Source organism: Rattus norvegicus, chromosome 10, assembly GCF_036323735.1.
Source record: "Rattus norvegicus strain BN/NHsdMcwi chromosome 10, GRCr8, whole genome shotgun sequence".
NCBI lineage: Eukaryota > Metazoa > Chordata > Mammalia > Rodentia > Muridae > Rattus > Rattus norvegicus.
Genome location: NC_086028.1, coordinates 46,683,339 through 46,703,496, shown reverse-complemented (window position 1 = coordinate 46,703,496; position 20,158 = coordinate 46,683,339). Strand labels below are relative to the sequence as shown.

Sequence of the window (20,158 nt, the reverse complement as noted above, 5' to 3'; positions counted from 1 at the left end):
TTGATTCTCAACCATTTGAAAGCAGGGCCCAACCAAGACTGATGGGAGAATACCTCTGGGGAGCTAAGTAGTCGGAATGTGGGTTACCAAACTTCATGTCTGGGATGGAGCCTGTGTTTATAGGGGAAGTAGACATGTTCCTTATAGTTTCATTTGGTTTGGGGAACCCCTGTGAGCCCCTTGTGTGATGGGGAATGTTCAGAAGGCCTTTAGCTTTGCCTGCTGTGCACTTGCCAGAAGACAGTCTCTAGGCATTTTTATCTGGCAGCCTCTGGACTCTGCCTGTTCTTACTGGTACGGTATGTGTCTATATGTAAGGCTATGTGAGTTTGTTTTCGTATACCATTTTTTTGTTGCCTATGCCTGAGAAGGCCAGAGGATGTCAAATCCCTTGGAACTGGAGTTACAGACTACAGTGAGCATGCTGTTGTGAGTGCTCGGACCCAAGCCCTGGTCCTCTGCAAAAGCAGTAGAAACTCTTTTAACACTTTGCAGCTCCTGTTCTGAATTTGACTCTTGACTTCTTTAGGTACCAAGCCAGCTGCCTCTGTGGACCCCTGGGGAGTACCTACCACAGCCAGCATACAGTCTGTCCCCAAGAACTCAGACCCTTGGGCAGCCTCACAGCAGCCTGCCTCCGATGCTGGAAAAACAGCTGATGCCTGGGGGGCTGCCAAGCCTAGTCCTGCCTCAGGTAATCACTTTGCTCAGCCTGGTCCCTGAAGCTTCACCACTTCTCCCTCTCTCCTGGTGCACTGGTAGTAGCTTGCTGACTGACTATTCCCGCACCCATCCCAGATGGGAGCAGCCATCAAAAGTCCTTTTGCACACCCACAGTTGAGAGAGGTGCTACACTGGGCCCCAAATGTGAGCTCTGGTCTCCTTTTTGGGTGGCAGACTGACCTCAGGACTCCTTGGGGACACTTCCCACAGACTCTATCCCAGTGTCCAGAACAACACATTTCCTACACTGTCAGCCCTTTCCACATTTGAAGGAGTATGGTGGAGGTCGTGGCAGGCACTCATGTTCTCTGATCCTACCTGTTGCCTTCCCAGTCTAGCAAGTGACTAAAGCGTGGACCCAAGTTTAACACTGTGATGTGGAGCACTTGGGAGAGAAGCCCTAGTCTTGTGTTAACCCATTATCCCCATGCAGATTGGGTACCTGTTGTGCTGGGGAGTGGAAAGAGATGCTTTCAGTCATCAGCTTGTATGTCCCCTCAGGGTCCTTTGAGCTCTTCAGTAATTTCAACGGTACAGTTAAAGACGATTTTTCTGAATTCGACAACCTTCGAACTTCAAAAAAACCAGGTACATATAGATGGTTTCTAACATTTTGTGCATTTGACCACCTAGTTGATTTTAGAAATAACATGCTTTTTTATCTATTGAGATATCTCACTGGCCCAATAGTTTGTTTACATATTAACAAGAATTCAGAAAGAAAATTTAGGAAATGAAACTAGAAAGTAAATGTGAACAAATATGCATCTGCACTTTGCTGTCCACCCCAGCATCTTAGTTAGTCTTAATCTTCTGGTAGGAAGAGTGGGCTATGTGTAGTACTTTGTGAGTCTTGCTTGCCCACTTAATGCTTTTTAATTGTATTTTTTCATTTGTTCACTTATTTAGTGTGTGTGTGTGTGTGTGTGTGTGTGTGTGTGTACACTGTTTACAGTAGTATAAACAATGGGTGAGAAGACAACTTGCCTTGTTTCTGTCTTACAGCTGAGTCAGGGGCCTCAGTACCACCCCAGGACAGCAGAACCACGAGCCCTGACCTCTTTGAGTCTCAATCCTTGACTTCTGCCTCGAGCAAGCCTAGCAGTGCTCGGAAAACACCTGAGTCCTTCCTGGGCCCCAATGCAGCACTGGTGAACCTGGACTCACTGGTGACTAAGCCTAATCCACCAGCTCAGTCCCTCAATCCCTTCCTGGCACCAGGTAGGCATGTGCTGGGTTATATCTGTTGCTGTACTATCTACAGCTGGCTTCCAGCCCTTTCTCCCCTCTCAAGGATGGCTGACCTGTGTCTGGGAAGGGGCAGAGCCCCAGGAACTCCACATTGCTATTGGTCTCTAGGCCTGCCTGGTGGGGTGGGTATAGATGCTGAGGTTAGGGAAGAAACCACTTCCTGGAGAGGAACTTGCCATAGAAGCTATCTGCACTGTCCCTTCAGGGAGGATCTTATTAGTACTAGATTTGGGTCTAGTGAAGGGTGTTGGCTGTCCTGTGTATCACATGTTATAGGAGAAATACTACCTTAGTCCTTTAGCATGAGCCACCCTTTAAGGCTGAAGGGCCCCTGTCATAATGCCTGGCACAGGTTTCTACACATGTTCCAGGTACTGCACTGGCCAGAGGACAGGCCCAGTCATTGAAACTAGTACTTATGGTCCCCACGGCCTGGCTCTGATCTCTGACCTCTGACCTCTAACCTTCCAGCTCATTTTCTACCCTCTTCTACCCATTTTTTTTAACCCCTTCCTCCCCACGTGAGTCACACTTCAGCTAAATAACCACCTGCGAGATTTTAGCAGTCATAAACTCCAGGCTATGATCCACTCTGCTTGCCCATCCTCCTCCTCTTTCCACGTTCCCCCCAGCTGAGCTCTTCATCTAGTACACCATCCCCCTTTCCCTTGGTTTGCATGGATTCTTTCAGACTTAGGCCTCTAACAGTGTCAACTCCGACCTGGCTCTGTGTTTCAGGGGATTACAGGACTTGACTTCTCTGTTCATACAGATCCTGGCAGAGGAATATGATCTCTAGAAACTAAGATTTAGGGCCTGTGGGCAGAAATTGGAGCTGTGGAATTTCTAGGTTCCATCCCACTCTGAGGGTCCTAATGGTTGAAGGCATTGTATAACTAGAGAAAGGTTGCCCTGTGGCTGGAACTGGACAGGACCTGGGTCCTCATCTAGATTGGTTCCCATGCTTGCCCAAAAGCCTCTTGTTCCCAGTGCCAGAGTCCAAGAGGTGTCAGGGGGTCAAGCACTGTGGTGGGCCTTGCTTACAAATCTTATCATAGACTTTAGGAGCCATTGCCAGATGGAGGATGTTTTGGCAGATATCTGGGCTACATGGGTAGGCCTGGATCTGTCATTTCTGAATAGGGGTTACATAGCCCCTTTGTCTTCAGTGAACCTGGGGTTACATCAGAGTCCATAATGGTTCTGGTAGAAGTATATCCTCAGAGTAGGTCAGAGTATAGCAGCTTCCTCTTTGTCATGGTGTCTCATGCTGCCCCTTGATGAGCAGACCATGATGGTAAGTGGTGCCTAATAAGCTCAGAGGGACTTAATAGCATTCCATGTACCCTGGTAAGACCCACCAGCTATGTCGTAACAGGTAGAAAAGCCTTTCGGGTGAGAAAGGTTTAGAGAAGCTGAGACAGACTTGGGTGGCTAACTTCCCAACAGCAGGCCTTCTCAAGTCTTCCTGGTGCCAGTGTTTATGTCCTGGGACCACTGCATGGCTTATCCCAGGCACCTGTAACCACGACTGGCTGGCAGAAGAGGGAACAGGGTAGCTGGCGACATTGTGGGTACCCACTCTTCATAGGAGCTAGAATATCCAAGCCCAAGTACTCTTGGCTCTGCCTTGTCTATCTCTGTAGCCCTGGACTAGTTTCACCCTCCTCACAGTGATAGTCTTCTTGGCCTCAACAGTCTGTACGTGTTTGCCAGTGTCTCCTGGAGACTACAGAAACACAGCTCTGCCCTTCAGATCAGTATTGGAATGCCAAAAGTGGAGGCAGGGTTTGTGCACTTTTCCTGAAGAGGTGGTACCTTCCAGTGGCTCATCCTGTATTCTTTCTCTTTTACCAGGTGCTGCTGCTCCAGCTCCTGTCAATCCCTTTCAGGTCAACCAGCCCCAGCCACTGACACTGAACCAGCTTCGGGGAAGCCCTGTCCTGGGAAGCAGTGCGTCCTTTGGGTCTGGTCCAGGGGTGGAGACGGTGGCTCCCATGCCCTCTGTAGCTCCACACTCAGCACTGGGGGCCACTGGCTCCTCATTGACACCACTAGGCCCTACAGCAATGAACATGGTAGGCAGTGTGGGTATTCCCCCATCAGCAGCTCAGCCAGCGGGCACAACCAACCCTTTCCTTCTCTAGTGCCCCGTGGGGACTTGCCTGAGTGAACACCCAGAGTGCTGGGCCAAGGACGTCAAGTGGGGACTCACTCTGATTTGTGTAGTGGCTGAGAATATGGTGGTAGGGGTATTAGAGCTTCAGGTCCAGCTTCCTGGTGAAAGGGTGGTTGTTACAATCCAGACTTTAGGGTGGCCTCACTGTCCTAGTCAGACCCCTGGGTGTCTTCCTGAGTGCTCAGTTCCTCTAAGGTCTGGAAAGGAGGTATTTATCAGTGTTGCTCAAGATTCTGGGATGCTGTCTAGCCCAGAATTTGGGACAGTCACATTGTGTGTGTCTTGCCCACCCCAGTTATCTTCAGGGTGCGGACAAGGTGAAGCTCTGACTCCATTTGACACTGACCGTTGGGAAGTGGTTGTGCATATTTTATTTTCCTTTGACTCAATGTGAGTTCAAGGTAAACACTACTACCAGTGTGGAGCTTTAAGCTGACTGGAGCGCGACCCTGCCCTATGGCTCTGTGCTTGTGCACGTTTGCACATTTTGTTGAGTACAGTTTCATATTTGAGTTTGCAAAATTATCTAATAGTCTTTTTTTGGCTAATATTTTTATAACGTGGTTCTTATTTAACTGTCTAGTTTTGATAGAATTGACCAAGTCTGGCTGAATTAAGGTCTTGGCATGTATTATTTTAGTGGTCTAATTTCTCTTATTTATGGTTTTAACTGTAAGAAGACTTTAAAAGAAGAGATATTTGGATGACAAAATATGCCTTATGGAAAACTAAGCAAAATTCTTTATAGCAAAAAAACCGGGAATTTGATTATACAAAAAGAATTTTATTAAAACAAGACAAAAACATCCAACAATAACGAAACCCGTAGCCTCTAGTTGCCTTTTTCCTTTCTTCAGCTCTTTTGATGAATTACCAAATCAATTGACTTCAGCATTTTACCTAGATCTGAGAGGCTTTTTTGCTACTAGTATATTGACATCTTAAGGTTAAAAGGAAAAACAACGCATGATTGTGACTTGCCAGTTTTTATCAACTAATCCCTTTTTTGTACCTGGGATGCAGGGGTTGCCAGGGACTTCTGTTTACTGCAGACCAGAAGTGTGGCTGGCTGCCCTGCCATCATGCTCAGGTTAATGAGATTGTGTGAAAATGGAGGTGACTCTACACTTGTGGGCTCAGAGGTCACCACGGATGGTCCCCCTAGCTGAGTCATGACAGGGACTGGCCCTGATTTGTCTTCCTGCCAGCTCCAACTCAGGCTACTGACCAGGAAGTAACCGTATCCTATTTTGGAGAAGAAAAAGTCCTCAGGTGGCATAGATTTAACATACTGCACTGATACTACCCTTTCTCTCCCAACCTCCTGCTGTCCTCACTCCTCACCCTCAAGGAAAGTATTAAATCTTGAATTGCATTTCTTCAAAGGAAGGACTGCCCCTTATTGGTCCTGGCAGTTTGTGTGTCTTTCCTGCAATATGGAATTTTAACCTTAAGCTCCAAGGACACCCAGCCACCTGCCAGTTCCTCTCTGCATCCAGAGAAAGTTTTGACCCTCAGCACCCACATAGTTGACTGAGTGATTACTGTTTGAGAGAGGACTGCACTTAGGCCCCTCCTGAGTCTGAGTCTACATGCTGTTCCTAGGCCCCACAAGCCAAGGGCCCTTCCTAACTACCCTTTCCACCCAGGACCCAAGGCCTAGGGAGAGGCTTGGGCTCTGCTGTTCAGGAAGGCTGAGCTGATGGCTGCCTGGGAGAGATGGAGGTATCACAGGGCAGGGAGGCCAGGCACCAGTCCAGACTGCTTCCTTCAGATGGTATAGGCTAGGGCCAGAACTGCCTGCTGTGGGCCCGTGATTCTGCTCCAGAAGACAAGAGCCCATCTGACTGGATCCCCATCCCAGTAGCCATTGGGCTCTTCCTCCCACAGGCCACCCAGCGCATGTCCCTGTTACCCGCTGCACTGATCATGAAGCCGCTGGCCACTGCCATGTGTGTTGCACACGTGCCACCATGCCCTTCTTGATGAATACCCTGAAGGAAGTCACCCCGCTGCTTCTCAGTCCCAGGGCTGGTGGGTGGTTTTGGATTTGTGTTGACTGTTGATACTTTACTGTATAAATATAATTTATCATTTGTATCATGATGTGGGTTTTGGCTGTGTCCTTTCACTGTCCTGTCTTTAAGCATCCGATGGGACAAGGTATGGCAGGGCTGGCTTGGTCTGCAGTCAGGCTCAGCTCTGTTTTTGATGGACATTGCCATAGTCTGTCTGAAGGCTGTGCTGGGCAAATGTTAGCCCAGATGGCTGTCAGTTCTGAGGCCAGTTCTCAGTAAGCTTTAGTGGTTTCCCATCCACTTCCTGTCTTAGGGCTACCTACTATTGCTGTGCTGAAACACCAGGACTAAAGCGACTTGGGGAGGAAAGGGTTTATTTGGCTATGCTTCCACATCTCTGATCATGAGTACCCATACCTCCCCACCCTCTACACATACAGGATTTCTGTCAGTCGGGCACATATCTTACGTGTCCTGGATAGGAGGAGGTAGGTTTGATTAACAGGTTACCAGTTACTGTTACAGGTAGCCCTCTGAGCACCCAGGCCTTCAGTCTTACCTTTCAGACCAAAGATTGGTTCTTTCTCTGTTCAGCTTGGGGTTGGGGATTTAGCTCAGTGGTAGAGCGCTTGCCTAGCAAGCACAAGGCCCTGGGTTTGGTCCCCAGCTCCGAAAAAAAGAAAAAAGGGGAAAAAAAGGGGGGGGGGCGGGCTGGGGATTTAGCTCAGTGGTAGAGCGCTTACCTAGGAAGTGCAAGGCCCTGGGTTCGGTCCCCAGCTCCGAAAAAAAGAACCAAAAAAAAAAAAAAAAAAAAAAAAAAAAAAAAAAAAAACAGAACAAAACAAAAATTGAGGGCTTGTGGAGGCAGGCTTCTCGAGGTAGCCAGCAGTGTAGCAGGGTGAGCGACACTACCATAAATACACAGTACTGGGGCTCTGTGAGGCCTCCAGTACCAGAAAGGGTCTGGGATGGCCTCAGGCTCAGCTCTGCAGGAGGCCCATCCTTTGAGTGAGCAGCTGGGAGCCAGCTTTTTGCCTGCACGTAGGTATTACCAGCCAAGACTTGTTCTGAGTACCAAGCTCATAGATCCTGTGGTTTTGTGCTGGTTAATTTTACGTCAGCTTTTCTGTCACAAGCTAGAGACATTGGAATATGAGGAAGCTTCAATTAAGAAAATGTCTTCATAGGATTGGGCAGGCTGGTAGGGCATTTTGGTAATCAATAGGTGAATGCTCAGCTCATTGTAGATGGTGCCATCCCTGGGCTGATGGTTCTGATTGCTGTAACAAAGCAGGCTGAGCAAGCCACGAGGAACAAGCCAATAAGCAGTGCCCCTCAGTGGCCCAGACCTATTTCAGTGATGGTCTGCAAGGTAGAATTCTAAGCCACTAAGCCCTTTCCTCTCCAGCTTGCTTTTGGTCATGGTGTTTATTAAGCAACAGAGACCCTGACAGGAGACTGCTTCCCTCAGAACCTCAGCAGTCTGTGAGCCCTTTGCTTTTGTAAGTTCCATTGACACATACTGCTTTTATTGTGTTTGGTTTGACACAGACTTTCTCCATGTACAGCACTAGCTGTCTTGGAACTCGCTTTGTAGACCAGGCTGGCCTTGAACTCCCAGAGATCTGCCTGCTTCCGCCTCCCAAGTACTGGAATTAAAGGGGCATGCCACATAATTGGCTCTACATTTGTTCTTTATTAAAAAAACTAGGGTGTTTTGTTTTAATTTTAAGTCTTCCCCCCCCCCCCCCCCCCAGAGCTGGGGACCAAACCCAGGGCCTTGCGCTTGCTAGGCAAGCGCTCTACCACTGAGCTAAATCCCCAACCCCTAATTTTAAGTCTTATATTTGGGTTTTAGAGTCCTCTCACCTAGCCTTTTTTTTTTTTAAATTTTATTGTGTATGAGTGTTTTGTTTGAATATATGTCTAAGCTATGTGCATGTCTGCCACTCTTGGAGGCCAGAAGATGCCATTGGATGCCCTCAGACTGGTGTGACTGACAGCTATGAACTACCATATGGTTGCCAGGACTTAAGTCAAATCCTGGTCTAATAGAAGAACAGCCATGCTCTCTGCTGAGTTGTCTGTCCAGTCCTTTCCTAATCTTACGATGTTAATATTCTTTAGTTTTGTTTCTGTTCCTTTCTTATTTTACAGACTGGCCTGTTTTTTTCCCCAAACTTTGCTTTTCTGGCATATGCTGCTGTCCTCCCTGGAGCTGTTGGCTCAGCCATGGGACCTTCCTTGAGCTCTGCCAGTGGCTCTGTGCTGTTGAGTGTGTGTTCTTCACTCCTGCCTACTCCCCACTGCAGTCTGTGCTGTGTGCCATACCTTCTGATTTTCACTCACACCATAAGCTCTTTCCTTATAACAGTTCTTTGTCAAGAGTTCATACAGGACTAAGTCCCATTGCCTCCCTTTTTTCTCTTCAGGATAGAACATAATAGAATTTACTCCCACAAAATGTCCAGCACCGGTATCCTTGAAGCACCCCTTCTGGCTGGAATCTGACACCACACTATTCTCTCATGCTGCTGCCTTCAGTGTGGATGTCCAAGGGCTCCATGGACAGGAGTAAGGGCAACTCTGGAGGTTTAAGGGGTCAGGCTTTCTATGTGGTGAACAACCTTCCAGCATTTCATAAGTTTAACAGTGTGACAGAAGAGGCCTAGGAAATGTAGTCTTATGGTTTGATTAGGAAAAGGTGAACAGTCTGGTAGATACAGCTGTGACAGTAAGTAAACGATAAACCTAGGTGTCATGTGTCTTAATGGTCACATGTCTAGTATAATCCTACATTCCAGATATGCTCCAGTCACTGGGCTCCAAAGCTCTCCTCTGTGTGGTTTCTCACCGTGACTGGCAGACATGCAAGAGCCTCTTGGGAAATGGTATATTTCTGTGCCTTGACTTGACAGCCATGAGGGCTAGTGTACAGAAAGGACATCAGGTGTAGAAGGGAGTTTTGGACTGAGGGAGAGACCTTGGGTGATGAAGTTGCTGAACTGTGAGGTCTATACCTTCTGCAAGGGTGGAGGGCGTGGAAGAGGTGCTTCACAAGAACAGCGGAGAAGACAGCACCACAGCAAGCTTTGGTGAGACCAGCAGTTGTGGAGTAGTTTGACAACATGTTAATTCATGTGTCACACTACCAGCATGCGTGGAGAAAACTAGGGGCCCACAGATGTCAGGGTGTTGGGCTACGGCGCTTGCCCGGAACCCGCACTGGTGGTAGTCTCCTGCCTGGGATGGTTCTTTCCCTATCCTCAGGCAGCACACGAAGATCAGGATGGAAGTAGGGCACAGGAATGCATGGTGGAAGGCAGGTGCCGCTCAGGGCCCTGGGAGTCTGCTAACAATACGGTAAATAGTCACAGTGCCAGCCATGGAGCAAGTGACTAACTTCCTGATGCTGAAGAAGACACTGAAAGGGGGGGTCAGCTCTGTGCAAACTGCTCAGCAGTCCTGGAGAGGCCTCCACTCCAGCATGACATTCTACTGGGTACATCCTGTTGGGCGCCAGGCCTGTTTCTGTTAGAGAGGTGCTAATGAAGAAATCAAGAAATGCAGGCCCCAGAATCTCTGAAAAAAAAGTGACACTTTATTATATAAAACTATCTTTATCTCCCCCACTTCTCAGCCAGGTTGGTATGTCCTTGGTTGTGTGTGGGCTGTAAGGTATTTGGTCCACAGTGGTGGAGAGAAAAGCTGACATTTTTATTGTGGGTTTCCCTGTGGCAGGCTGGGACTCAGGACTCCTTGTGTGTCCACAGGCCCAGTATCATAGCCCAGCTTCTTCATGTCCTTGGTCACCACATTGAAGAGGAGGGTAACAAATCCCTGAGAGCGAACACGGGTCACTGGGGACAGAAGCTGAGCATTAGCTGGGTTTGACTGGGACAGACAGAAACCACCTGCTGAAGCCCTTGTGTAGGTAGGTGGTGGTCTAGAAAGTTCTTTGGGTGTCTTGTATATCACTAGGTCCCAGTTGTCTGGAAGCTCCTTGACTTTCACACATGTGTTTTCTGGGCTCCTAGGGATTGGGGACCCATCTCAACCCTTAAGTTACCTGAAGCATCAGTCTTACCTTCCCGACCTTCACCCTGGGCCACCACCTTGGGGTCAGTGTACTCTGGCCGACGTCCCATGAACCAGCTGAGAACAGGAAAACACCAGTGAGGAGCACTTGGGACTTGCTGGCTTCAGACACTGAACAAGAGTGTTCCAGGCTTAAGAGGTTGTAGCATTTCTCCTGCAACCCCTCCTCTAGGTGCCAGGGCAACCTCCTACCTATTTGATAGGCCAAGCGGGGTGCCAGGAGATGTCCCCTGTTAGGGGTCCATTGCCAACAATTCTAATAGTGCCAGGTGCTCCAAGGGGTGTCTAGCCTGCCTGGCCAAGTCTTTTGTGGTTTTAAGCCAAGGGTGAATGTTGAGAGAGATGCAGGGCCAATAGTACAACCAGGAGAGAAAGCCTAACCCCAAGAAGGGCCAGATCCAGCTTCCTAAGCTTTGTCTCCTTATGTGGGATCCAGGACAAGCCACACCCCACCACTGAACCTGTTTATCTAGTATAGGGTAATAATAGCACCTACCTCATGAGACTGTGAAGTGAAGGCACCCTATCACCTGCTGTATGAAACATTACCCATTCTAGGGAGGATCTGGCCCTGGAAGCCTGTGGATAGCGACAGGTCATCTGACTTTTAAAAGTCTCACCTAGCCAAGGGTACCATTCAGCCCCCAGGCCCTGGCTGGCAAACTCAGAAGCACTTCCTACAAATGTCTTGTAATTCACAATCCTATTGCACCCAAACTTCAGATCCTGGGCCCCACCCACAGCTCTATGATATATGGATACAGACCCTGCATTTTGTATAGGCTTGGAGCATACAGAATTAGCCCAAGCACAGCAGCTAGGACTAACTCAGGCTTTGTGGAACAACTCCAGCATTCCTGTTTGCCTGAAGAGGTAGGACTTCGTCTTCTACCTGGACAGTTTGCAGCAGGCATTCTTGTAACCATGACTACACACCCACAACCTACAGCTATGCTGAGGTTATGGCTAGATCTCTGGACTTCTAGGCTAGACATCACAGTCCTATTAAACTGCTGGGTAGGAGTTCCTGAGGGGGCCGTAGGAGAAGAGTTCAGACAACCTAAGTAGAGAAGCCAGGATTCCTACAGCTAAGCATTCTAGAAACTAGATGAGTGGGTGTCTCTCTTCTGTTTCCCAACATAAAAGTTCTAACTGCACTCAGTACTATGAGGAGTCTCAGAGCAATCCTGGCATGTAGGCACCCTGGCCATATTTCCAGTTCTCTTCTACAGTCATGGTTACCAGAAAGCCTGCTCCAAACTACCCAGAAAGTAGACAAAGTCCTACCTCCTCAGGCAAACCGGAATGCTGGTGGAGTTGTTCCACAAAGTTCTCTCTACATTTAAGTGAAAAAAATCTTTTTCCATTTGAGAAGAGACAGAACAATGTTCCAGGCAAGGGCTGAAGCAGAGCAGAACCTCGTGGGCTCAAAAATCCAAGGGCTGATAAAAGGGAAGCAAACAAGGGAGGCCACTGCCATCCTGGTTCAAGAGACTCCCAAATGCAGAGGGTAAGCCACAGTGCTTCCAGCAGCAACAACACCCTAAGACTCTGGAAGGACTGGATTGGAGATACTGCAGTGGTCTGAGTAACAACTTTAGGAATACTGAGGGAGGACCAGAGACACCGAGAAGGTGACCGGATTTGTGAAGAGGGTCTATATAGGTATTACTAAGAATACTACAAGGTAGAAACTATCCTGGGTTATCATGATAGGTTAAGGCAAGGTACTGTCAAGGCAGCCAGCCATAAGTCTTTCTTGAAGCCCAGAACCTTTTTTTCTTCAGCCCTATGAAAACTAGGGTCTAGTTCCCTTCTATGGCTTCTATCTAAGCCCACTATCATGACCTGACCTACTACTTCAGTCCCGAAGGTTGGTGGTATCTCTCCCAGGTGATCCTAGCCCAGGAACAGCTAAGAAGCCCTTTCTTTCTTGAGAGCTCCTCCTAGAGAGTATTTTGTGGCAATGGGGATCTGAATCTTAGGGCTGGAGCCAATGGTGAATGTTGTCCCTTCCTTGTATAGACTTCAGATGACTTCCTTGGTTGAGCTCGCTTTCTCTTCCTATCAGGACTCTGCCCAGGTCCCTTTGCCTGATACTAGCTTGCAAGAAGCTTCTCATTGGCTGCTGCCTGAGAACCCAGTGGCCCTTCATTTTCTTCTCATCCTTTTCAACCAGGAGGGGAGCAGAGATAGCATACAGCAGAGCTGGTCTAGCAAATTCCTACTTGGATGTGGCAAAGGGTAGAAGGCCTTTCCTCTAAGGCGTCTCTCCAAGGTTTCTGTCCTGTTGTATGGGACCTTCTCACTGTCATATCCTGGCCACTGGCTGCTCCTAACTCTTAAGTCTTCCTCAGGGCCTGTAAAGAGGACGAAGGGCCCTATGTGTGAACATGCTTCCCAGATTCCGCATGGCTGCTGCTCTTGTTCCTACCCAAAATGGCCTCCCTGTGGTGCCAATGCATGAAGGCTTTAGTAGAAGGTGCTGGCCAATCAGTTATCCATTAGATCAAGGGCAAGCAGAAGACCTACCTTGTGAACTTCTGTAGTGTAGATGTAGACTCTGGCACAAACATGGGGATGGTCCTTTTGTGCCTGAAACAAGTGTTTTCATACAGAGATGTGCTGAGGAACAGATCAAAGTGTGTGGCTCCACACTGGACTTTCTTCCTTCTACACTCACTACTGTCCCTCTCCAGCGGTACATATATCCTACTTACATGGGTCTTTTCCAAGGTGCCAGGCCACCCAGGTCCCTGAATGTAACTTGCCCAAGTCAGAGGAAGGAGCAGTGGCCAGAGAGTCTGAGTCTAAAACTACTATTTTCAAGGTTTGCCTGCTCGGTAAGGGGCAAATTGCAGGCCAGGGGCCAAGTCAAGCATGGGCACCTACCGTCCAGGAGAGAAGGGCACATGCACTGCTCCATAGCCTCGGACCACGTCATTCCCAAACACGTCCGGTCCATACACGCTGAGTACAATTTGTGGCCCTTGGAAAGGACAAGGTTGACATGTAGGAAAATCAGGGAAGGGGAGTAGTAGCTGGTGTGCCTAGTTGAAAGCTGGAACAGACATTTAAGAGAGTGATGGCTAGGGGTTAGGGATTTAGCTCAGTGGTAGAGCGCTTGCCTAGCAAGTGCAAGACCCTGGGTTCGGTCCCCAGCTCCAGAAAAAAAGAGCCCTAGGAACCCAGTCCATACCCAGGGCTTGTGTTCCCCCACTACTTTCTGTATCTCTGCTGGTGGCCTGGCAGTTGGGAAGGAGAGCTAGAACATTGAGTAGACACAGGAAGTCCTATGGAAGCCCTGTGCCAACCCTGAGCCCACCCTGAGCCCCTCCTTCCTTGCTGATTTGTGTGGCCTTACCAACTCTGACACCCTGAAGAAATCATGGCCTTTCAGGTACTTTTTCCTTAACATACTGACGTTTAAAAATGCTTCCTGTTCACACCCAGCCAGACCCACTACTATCTTCTACTCCAAAGGACAGGTGAGGCCTGGAAGCTGGCTCTGTAGTTACCGTTGAATGGCCTTAGACCAACTTTTTCTCTCATGATCTTTCTTGTGTCTAAAAACCTTAGAATGGCACCACACAGGTGGTGCTCAGTGAAGGATAAAAAAAGCTGTGCCTCTCACTCTGCCACCAAAGGTGACCTGGGAGTTACTCAGATAGTTCCTGTTCAGCCTTGTCATTCTCAGTGCTACATACCTGGCCATCCCCATTAACTGTAACTGTTGGTGATTGTGGGCACATGGGCTGTTCCTCTGAGAACTGTTGCAGTAAGTCTCAGGTCAGTCACACATAAGCTCTTGTCACACTGTACTCACCTCTGAGTGCTGGTCTCTGTTGGGTATGTGCTCAGTAAAGGACTCAGGCAGGCAGTTCTCTGGTTAGTACTACAGTACGCTGTACTCTCAATGGCTGCTTCCCCCAACAGTGTTCTCTGAACTTCACTGGACTACACTCTTGCTAACCTTACAGAACAACCGTAACCTGTCCTGGCGGCCTCCATTGTTTTGCTCGTTTTCCTAGCTTTGTAAGGGCTCAGGATTAGAAGGGTGGCTATAGGATGAGGGGAAAGCTTTGCCCAGAATACCAACAAAAGGCTCAGAAGAGGGTGGGCCCTGAGCAACCAGCACAGGATGAGGAGCAGATACTGGAGCTGACTAGAGTACTGTAACAGGAAGTTGGATGACGTGGAGTCAGACCCTCCATCCAAGTGCACAGCACTGCTCCATGTGCAGATTGCAGTTAACAAAAAAGGAAGATGCTGAGTGTATCAAAAGCTAGGGCACAAACCCAGGCATTGGCAGTGGCCACCTAAAGGAGATTGGTGGCAGATGTGGTAAAGATCTACCCCTTCCATCATGGCCCACAGACTCACAGCCATAGGGGTTGGTACTTTTAAAGGTCACGTCGATAGGGAAGTTCCACACCAGTGCTTGCCGTACATCTTGGCTCTTGGATGCTATCTGTGAGATCCCTTCTTCCAGACCCTGTATAGACATTGGCAGAGACAGCTGGTCTGAGTGCCAGGAACCCATGACCTTTCTATTTAAGCAGGCAAGGTGGAGAGATCATGTAAGTTCTGTGTTGCTTGTCTCTACCCGCCCTTGAAATGCCTTGGTCTAGATTCTACCCTCCTAGTTACCTGTACACTCTAGCTCCTGATCTACTCCCTCTTCATTCCACCTGTCCTTGAACGTAGCACAGAACGTATCCTACGTAGTGTCTCCTTAACAAGTACAGATGTTCTCCACAAAGATGGGGACTCTGTCAGACATTGGTCACTCCCAGGGGACTCAATAATAGTCACTAAGTTATAAATGGTTGTGAGCCACAGTGTGGGTGCTGAGAATCAAGCTGGGGTCCTCTGCAAAAGTACATATTCTGTTCAGTAATTTTCTCCAGCCCCAAAGGTAGCTCACAGCCACCTGCAGTTCCAGCTCCAGGGGATCTGACCTGTGGCCTCCACTTGCATTCATACCCATACACAGATATATAGACACACAACTTAAAATAGAATTAATCTCTATGCAAGTATCATAAGAGAAAACCCAAAAAGTATTAACATGTCTGTGGTACAGATGAAGAAACTCTGGCTCAAAGACGTTGGACATTTTTTTTTTCTTTTTTTTCGGAGCTGGGGACCGAACCCAGGGCCTTGCGCTTGCTAGGCAAGCGCTCTACCACTGAGCTAAATCCCCAACCCTGACGTTGGATTTTTTATTTTTTCCAGTTGTGTGGTCCTCCTATATGTAGCCCAGAGTTGACCTTGAATTCCTAGAGACACTCCTGCCTCAGCCTTCTGTGTTGGATTACAGGCAGATGCTATCATGTTTGGCTGGCTTTTTAAACTATTGTGAAGGTTAGGCTATGCAAACAATGAAGTATGGTGTGGTGGTGGTCTTCACTGCAGCCCCTTCCTGTGGTAAAGAACTCAAAACCTCGAGAACAGACCCTTTATTTTGTTCTGGTTGGTTTTTGTTGTCTGAGAAGGGGCCACATTTTGGGGGGGGGGGGTATTGGCTGATGGGTGTCCATAGCCATTGGCAGCTGGTTCTCCAGAGCCTGCCACGTCTTTTTTTTTTTTTTTCTTTTTTCTTTCTTTTTTGAAGGCTGCCACTTCTTATTCTTGACTGCCACCAACACAGATGAGTGAACCCCGTAGTATACTGTAAACTAGCTTTGCTAGAAAGGAGCTCATGTTTGGGTCATCTCTGACCTTAGTGTCTACCTGTTGGGTCTGGAATAGAAGCATATGAGAAAACTTTAAGAATCACAAGAGCTCTAGGGGAGGCCCATGAGTCCAACTCACCGCTGTTGGGGCCCAGTCCTGGCCGTACACAAAGCAGTACTTGCAGTAGAGGTCATCGTACTCTGGAAACTGAGAGAAAAGTATACAGGCTTTGGTCTAGAAAGTGCAAACTGGACCCACACACTAGCTAGGCAGGTGCAGTGGGTAGGAATCATGAACATGAGAAATCTGGGGTTGAGGATGTGGACATGGGTTTCAGCAGGGACAGGGAATGGAAATGAAACTGGGGTTAGTCCCAGACTGCCAATTATCACGGGTTATTTTGCTCTGTTTTCTGTCTTTCCCAGTCCATCATGTGGCAGGCCCCTTGCCCATCTTTCAGAATTCACCCTCAGGGAATTCTTTACTCTCTAGCTGGCTTAAGGATCATCGCTTGGCTCCCAACGCTCCTCTGCATTTCTGCATCCAGGAAACCAATGTCTATCTGACAAGCCCTGTTAGATTGAGGAAGGAACGGGTTTCATGCCTCGGGGCATAAGTTAGAGCTACAGAAATGAGCTGCCGTGGAACCCAAGAAGCTACAGTGGAACCCAAGAAGCTACAGGGCCAAAGAACATGGCTAGAACTGAGGGCCGGGAAGAAGGGAAGGCCCAGAGCAGAAGCTGAAGGAAGGTGTCCAGAGGAAGCAGCCCAGGTAGGCATCCACTTACTGGAAAACGGAGGATGCAGTACCAATGAATGGGAAGGCAGGAACACCTACTGAGCTTCAGACCTGGTAGAACTTAAATCATCTCAGCCAAACCTCAGAACATGTAGGAATAATGAGCATTTTCAACAAGCAGCCCAGAAGAAGAATGTAGCAAAGTTCTGTCTGTCAGACCCGGGTCAAATCCCACTTGGCCACTGCCTTCCGCTAAGTTCCTAGCTGTTAAATGATCGGCTGAATCCCATTAGTTCTAGACCATCACTCAACCAAGTAAACAGGAGCCAAGCAAGAGACCATAGTGTGACTTTGGTACCAGCTCAACACCTCGAGGTCAGTTTTCACTCGTGCTTGTCCGGTCCATCAACCTGGCACCAAGGTTCTCAAATGCTGGTTCGCCTTCCCAATTATTTGAGACGCTCAGAGCAATGGCTTGACTCTCTAAGAGCAGAGGAGAGAGCCCAGGGAGAGGAACGGGAGGAGTAAGTGGCTGCTTACCTGTGCGCTCTCTACCTGCCCGTTGACCATGAGCAGGAAGACACTGGGACTTGCTGCAGCCATTGCAGGCTGGGCCGCGCGCCCTTGCCAGGAGGCTCCTGGGTTGTCTTGGAAACAGATGGCAACTCATCTAGGACAAATTTCTCAAGCGGTGACGAGTTCGCGTAAAGGCAAGAGTGCGCAGGCGCAGTGTTGTTTACGACCCAGGGGCCCGTCCTCCGTTTCCGTCGCGCGAAACCTAAACCCCAGGGTCGGGTCCTCGGACCCGCAGGGACTGTGACTTCACTCTCCTGGCCATGCTTGAAGCTCGCAGGCCGGAAAGCTGTATACTGAGAAGCAGCACCGGGACTCAGGCTCGCGGAAGGTCACGTGCTAGAGTTACCTCTCTCCAGGAGATGTCGCTGTGGCCACATGCAGCGACCGCACAGGCGCCACAGTTGGGGAGACTAGTGCGCAGTGTGGTCCAGCGGGCATCTCGCAGTGCATTGCCTCAGGTGAAGGATGTGCCCTTTAGCCCTTTGAGGCTCTTGTCATTGAAACTTGGAGAATCCACTTGTCCAAGTCCTGGCTCCTGCATGAGAAGCTGGAGCCCACGGAACCAATCACCCATTTTTGGAGAATCACTGGCAGCTCAGGGATATCAGAGCTTGATCCCAAGTCACCAGCATCCTCAGTAGACGCATCTGTTAGCGCTTGGATCCAACTGCACTTACTCTATCACTGTCTAATTCAGAGTGGCTTAGTGCTAGTCTCTGCCTCTAGATCCCCAGCTCGACTCTGGGGGCCGTCATTGCCTGGTCCTGGTCCGGCCAATGGAAAATACTTGGGAACGACTTCTTTAATGAATAAACATTGAAAAGAAAACATCTCTTTTCTGGAGGAAGTGACTGAAATCCAGACCCGGAAGGTAGTTTAAGCCATATTCGTTGCAGCAATTTAGCTGCAGAATCAGGCTTCACATGCAGAACGTATAAGGAAACACTAGAGAGCACATTAATGATTAGCCTGGAAACGAATGGATGCAGATGTGTATACTTTAGGGAGCTCAGCCTGCAGACTCCAGGTCATCACACAAGCTCTTAGCTTGGAAGTCAGTTGGTGGGATTCCCAAAGTCACCTGTGAGGAAGAGGAAACGCATGTGGTCACAGCCTCCCAGGTGGGCCACTGTGCAAGAGTGTAAGAAATTCTTTTAGCTTAGAGCCTTGAGTCCTTCTTACAAGCAGAGATTCTAGACCCCCTCTCTTCTAGCTGGTGGCTGCCACCTGCTGGTCTTCACAGCGTATTTGGCTCCACTCAACCACTGCTGCCATTCTTGGTGGTCATCCCATGATATTGGCTTCTCCAAATATGCCTAAGTCAACAGTGATCAGAAGAAGAGAAGCGGAGCGCGCCGACGGCGGTGGCGGCAGTGGCGGTGAATGTGGGGGTGGGGGGCGGGGAGCTTTGGTAAAAAAAAATAAAAAAAAAAAAAAAAAAAAAGAAGAAGAGAAGCGAGGGAGAGGGAGAGGAGGAGACGGTTTGAGATGTGCCTGGTGTTCTCTCACTGTTCCTAAGAAGAAAGGGTAAAAAGAAATCACCAAAGAGGTGTATTGCCGTGATAACAGTTCTGATGACCCAGGCTGTCTTGTTCCTCACAAATGTGGGTTCTGAGGACAGACAACAGATATATTCTCACATCCCCACACCCAGAGCAAGTGAGATCAGCCCGAGGAATGTTCTGAGGTGGAGGATATCAGCCTCAGAGCTAAACGCAGAGGCCTGTCATTCTTCTCTGGTGTAGCTGTGATTTGTCTCCTACAGGTGGAGTGGGCGGGCATTAGGTAGTTAGGCCTCCCAGGGGATTAATGGTTGTGTTTTTTTCTTCACCGCTGATCTCAGTCCTGCATATGCTCAGCAAGACACTGAGCATATCTTATAAAATGGGAAGTTTAGCGCATGTTTTTGAAGGTCTTAAGAAGTGAGCTAGTGGGGCTGGAGGGATGGCTCGGCGGTTAAGAGCACTGACTACTCTTCCAGAGGTCCTGAGTTCAATTCCCAGCAACCCCATGGTGGCTCACAACCAGCTGTAATGGGATTTAATGCCCTCTCTTGGTGTGTCTGAAGACAGCTACAGCGTACTCATATATAATAAATAAATAAAAAGAAAATATAGAAAAAAAGAAGTGAGCTAGTTGTCTTGAAGATGAACGGCTGTAAAAGATTGCATCTGGCTCCCGAATCACCGGCCACCTTGCCATGTGGCCACTTCAAACCATGTTCCTGTCATGACAGGACACCATTGTCATGAGTGGATGCAGCCAGAGGCCTCAACTGGTAGGGCCACCCAATGTAACTCCCAGTTCCAATGCTGTGATTGCATTAAACTTTGATATTTATAAATTGCCAGTCCTGAGGAGATGGCGCAGTGGCTAAAAGCACCGGCTGTTCTTCCAGAGAGCCAGGGTTCAAAGCCCAGCACCAACATGGCAGCTCATAACTGTAACTCCAGTTCCAGGACATCCGACACTCTCACATAAATGCAGGTCGAACACCATCAGTGCAGTAAGATAAAGAAATAATTTTTAGAATTAAAGGAACAATACAGACCCCACATGTAGAATACCAGGTGAAACGCTCACATGTGTGTGGTAGTATAGCTACCACACAGACCCCACATGTAGAATACCAGGTGAAGTGCTCACATGTGTGTGGTGGTATAGCTACCTCCAGGTCTTCACTGGGTTTCACTGTGCACAGTGATAGAAGCGAGATGACTCTTCTTCCAGTTATGCCTTCATCCCTCTGGTCCTGAGGTTACCTTCATCTACCCAGGCTGCCGGAAGCTGGAGAGAGCCAGTTGATAGATCATTTTGAATATGTTTCAAACCAAAACATTCCACTGCTGGCCTTAGGGCTCACTCCTGTCCTATAGGGAGGCAGAAGGTGGCTCT

At 48.7% G+C, this 20,158-nt stretch overlaps 2 protein-coding genes across 50 annotated transcripts in view; one reads left to right on the top strand and one right to left on the bottom strand.

Annotated features, from left to right (window-relative positions):
* The window catches only part of Epn2 (epsin 2), a 61,891-nt gene extending 55,632 nt beyond the window's left edge, over positions 1-6,259 (top strand). For all 40 annotated transcript variants that reach the window (XM_039086747.2, XM_039086748.2, XM_006246521.5 and 37 more), the window contains 4 exons: positions 530-694; positions 1,225-1,311; positions 1,729-1,944; positions 3,832-6,259. In XM_039086747.2, the coding sequence (XP_038942675.1) occupies positions 530-694; positions 1,225-1,311; positions 1,729-1,944; positions 3,832-4,121 (758 nt within the window). In that variant the 3' untranslated portion in view covers positions 4,122-6,259. The remainder of the gene's footprint in view (positions 1-529; positions 695-1,224; positions 1,312-1,728; positions 1,945-3,831) is intronic.
* On the bottom strand, positions 4,917-18,087 carry B9d1 (B9 domain containing 1). 10 transcript variants are annotated; one of them, XM_006246553.5, is made up of 7 exons: positions 17,228-18,087; positions 16,087-16,155; positions 14,653-14,764; positions 13,162-13,258; positions 12,802-12,864; positions 10,259-10,326; positions 4,917-9,753 (listed from the first exon to the last, which is right to left on the bottom strand). In XM_006246553.5, the coding sequence occupies exons 1-7, from the start codon at positions 17,288-17,290 to the stop codon at positions 9,524-9,526; spliced, it is 702 nt and encodes a 233-aa protein (XP_006246615.1). In that variant the 5' UTR covers positions 17,291-18,087; the 3' UTR covers positions 4,917-9,523. The 10 variants fall into 10 exon arrangements, with proteins under 10 accessions (XP_006246615.1, XP_006246616.1, XP_038941341.1 ...); NM_001105786.1 differs by having other exon boundaries at positions 9,752-10,031; positions 17,228-17,349; XM_006246554.5 differs by lacking the exon at positions 12,802-12,864.
* Between the last annotated feature and the right edge of the window lie 2,071 nt (positions 18,088-20,158).

Bases quoted from the DNA above. Each gene is read 5' to 3' on its own strand.
- B9d1 (XM_006246553.5), bottom strand. From the start codon at position 17,290: ATGGCTGCAGCAAGTCCCAGTGTCTTCCTGCTCATGGTCAACGGGCAG. The intron at 14,765-16,086 runs GTGAGTTGGACT...ATGTCTATACAG, and splicing joins AGGACTGGGCCCCAACAGCG to GGTCTGGAAGAAGGGATCTC. The intron at 9,754-10,258 runs GTAAGACTGATG...CTTTTTTTTCAG, and splicing joins CCAGGGTGAAGGTCGGGAAG to AGATTCTGGGGCCTGCATTT.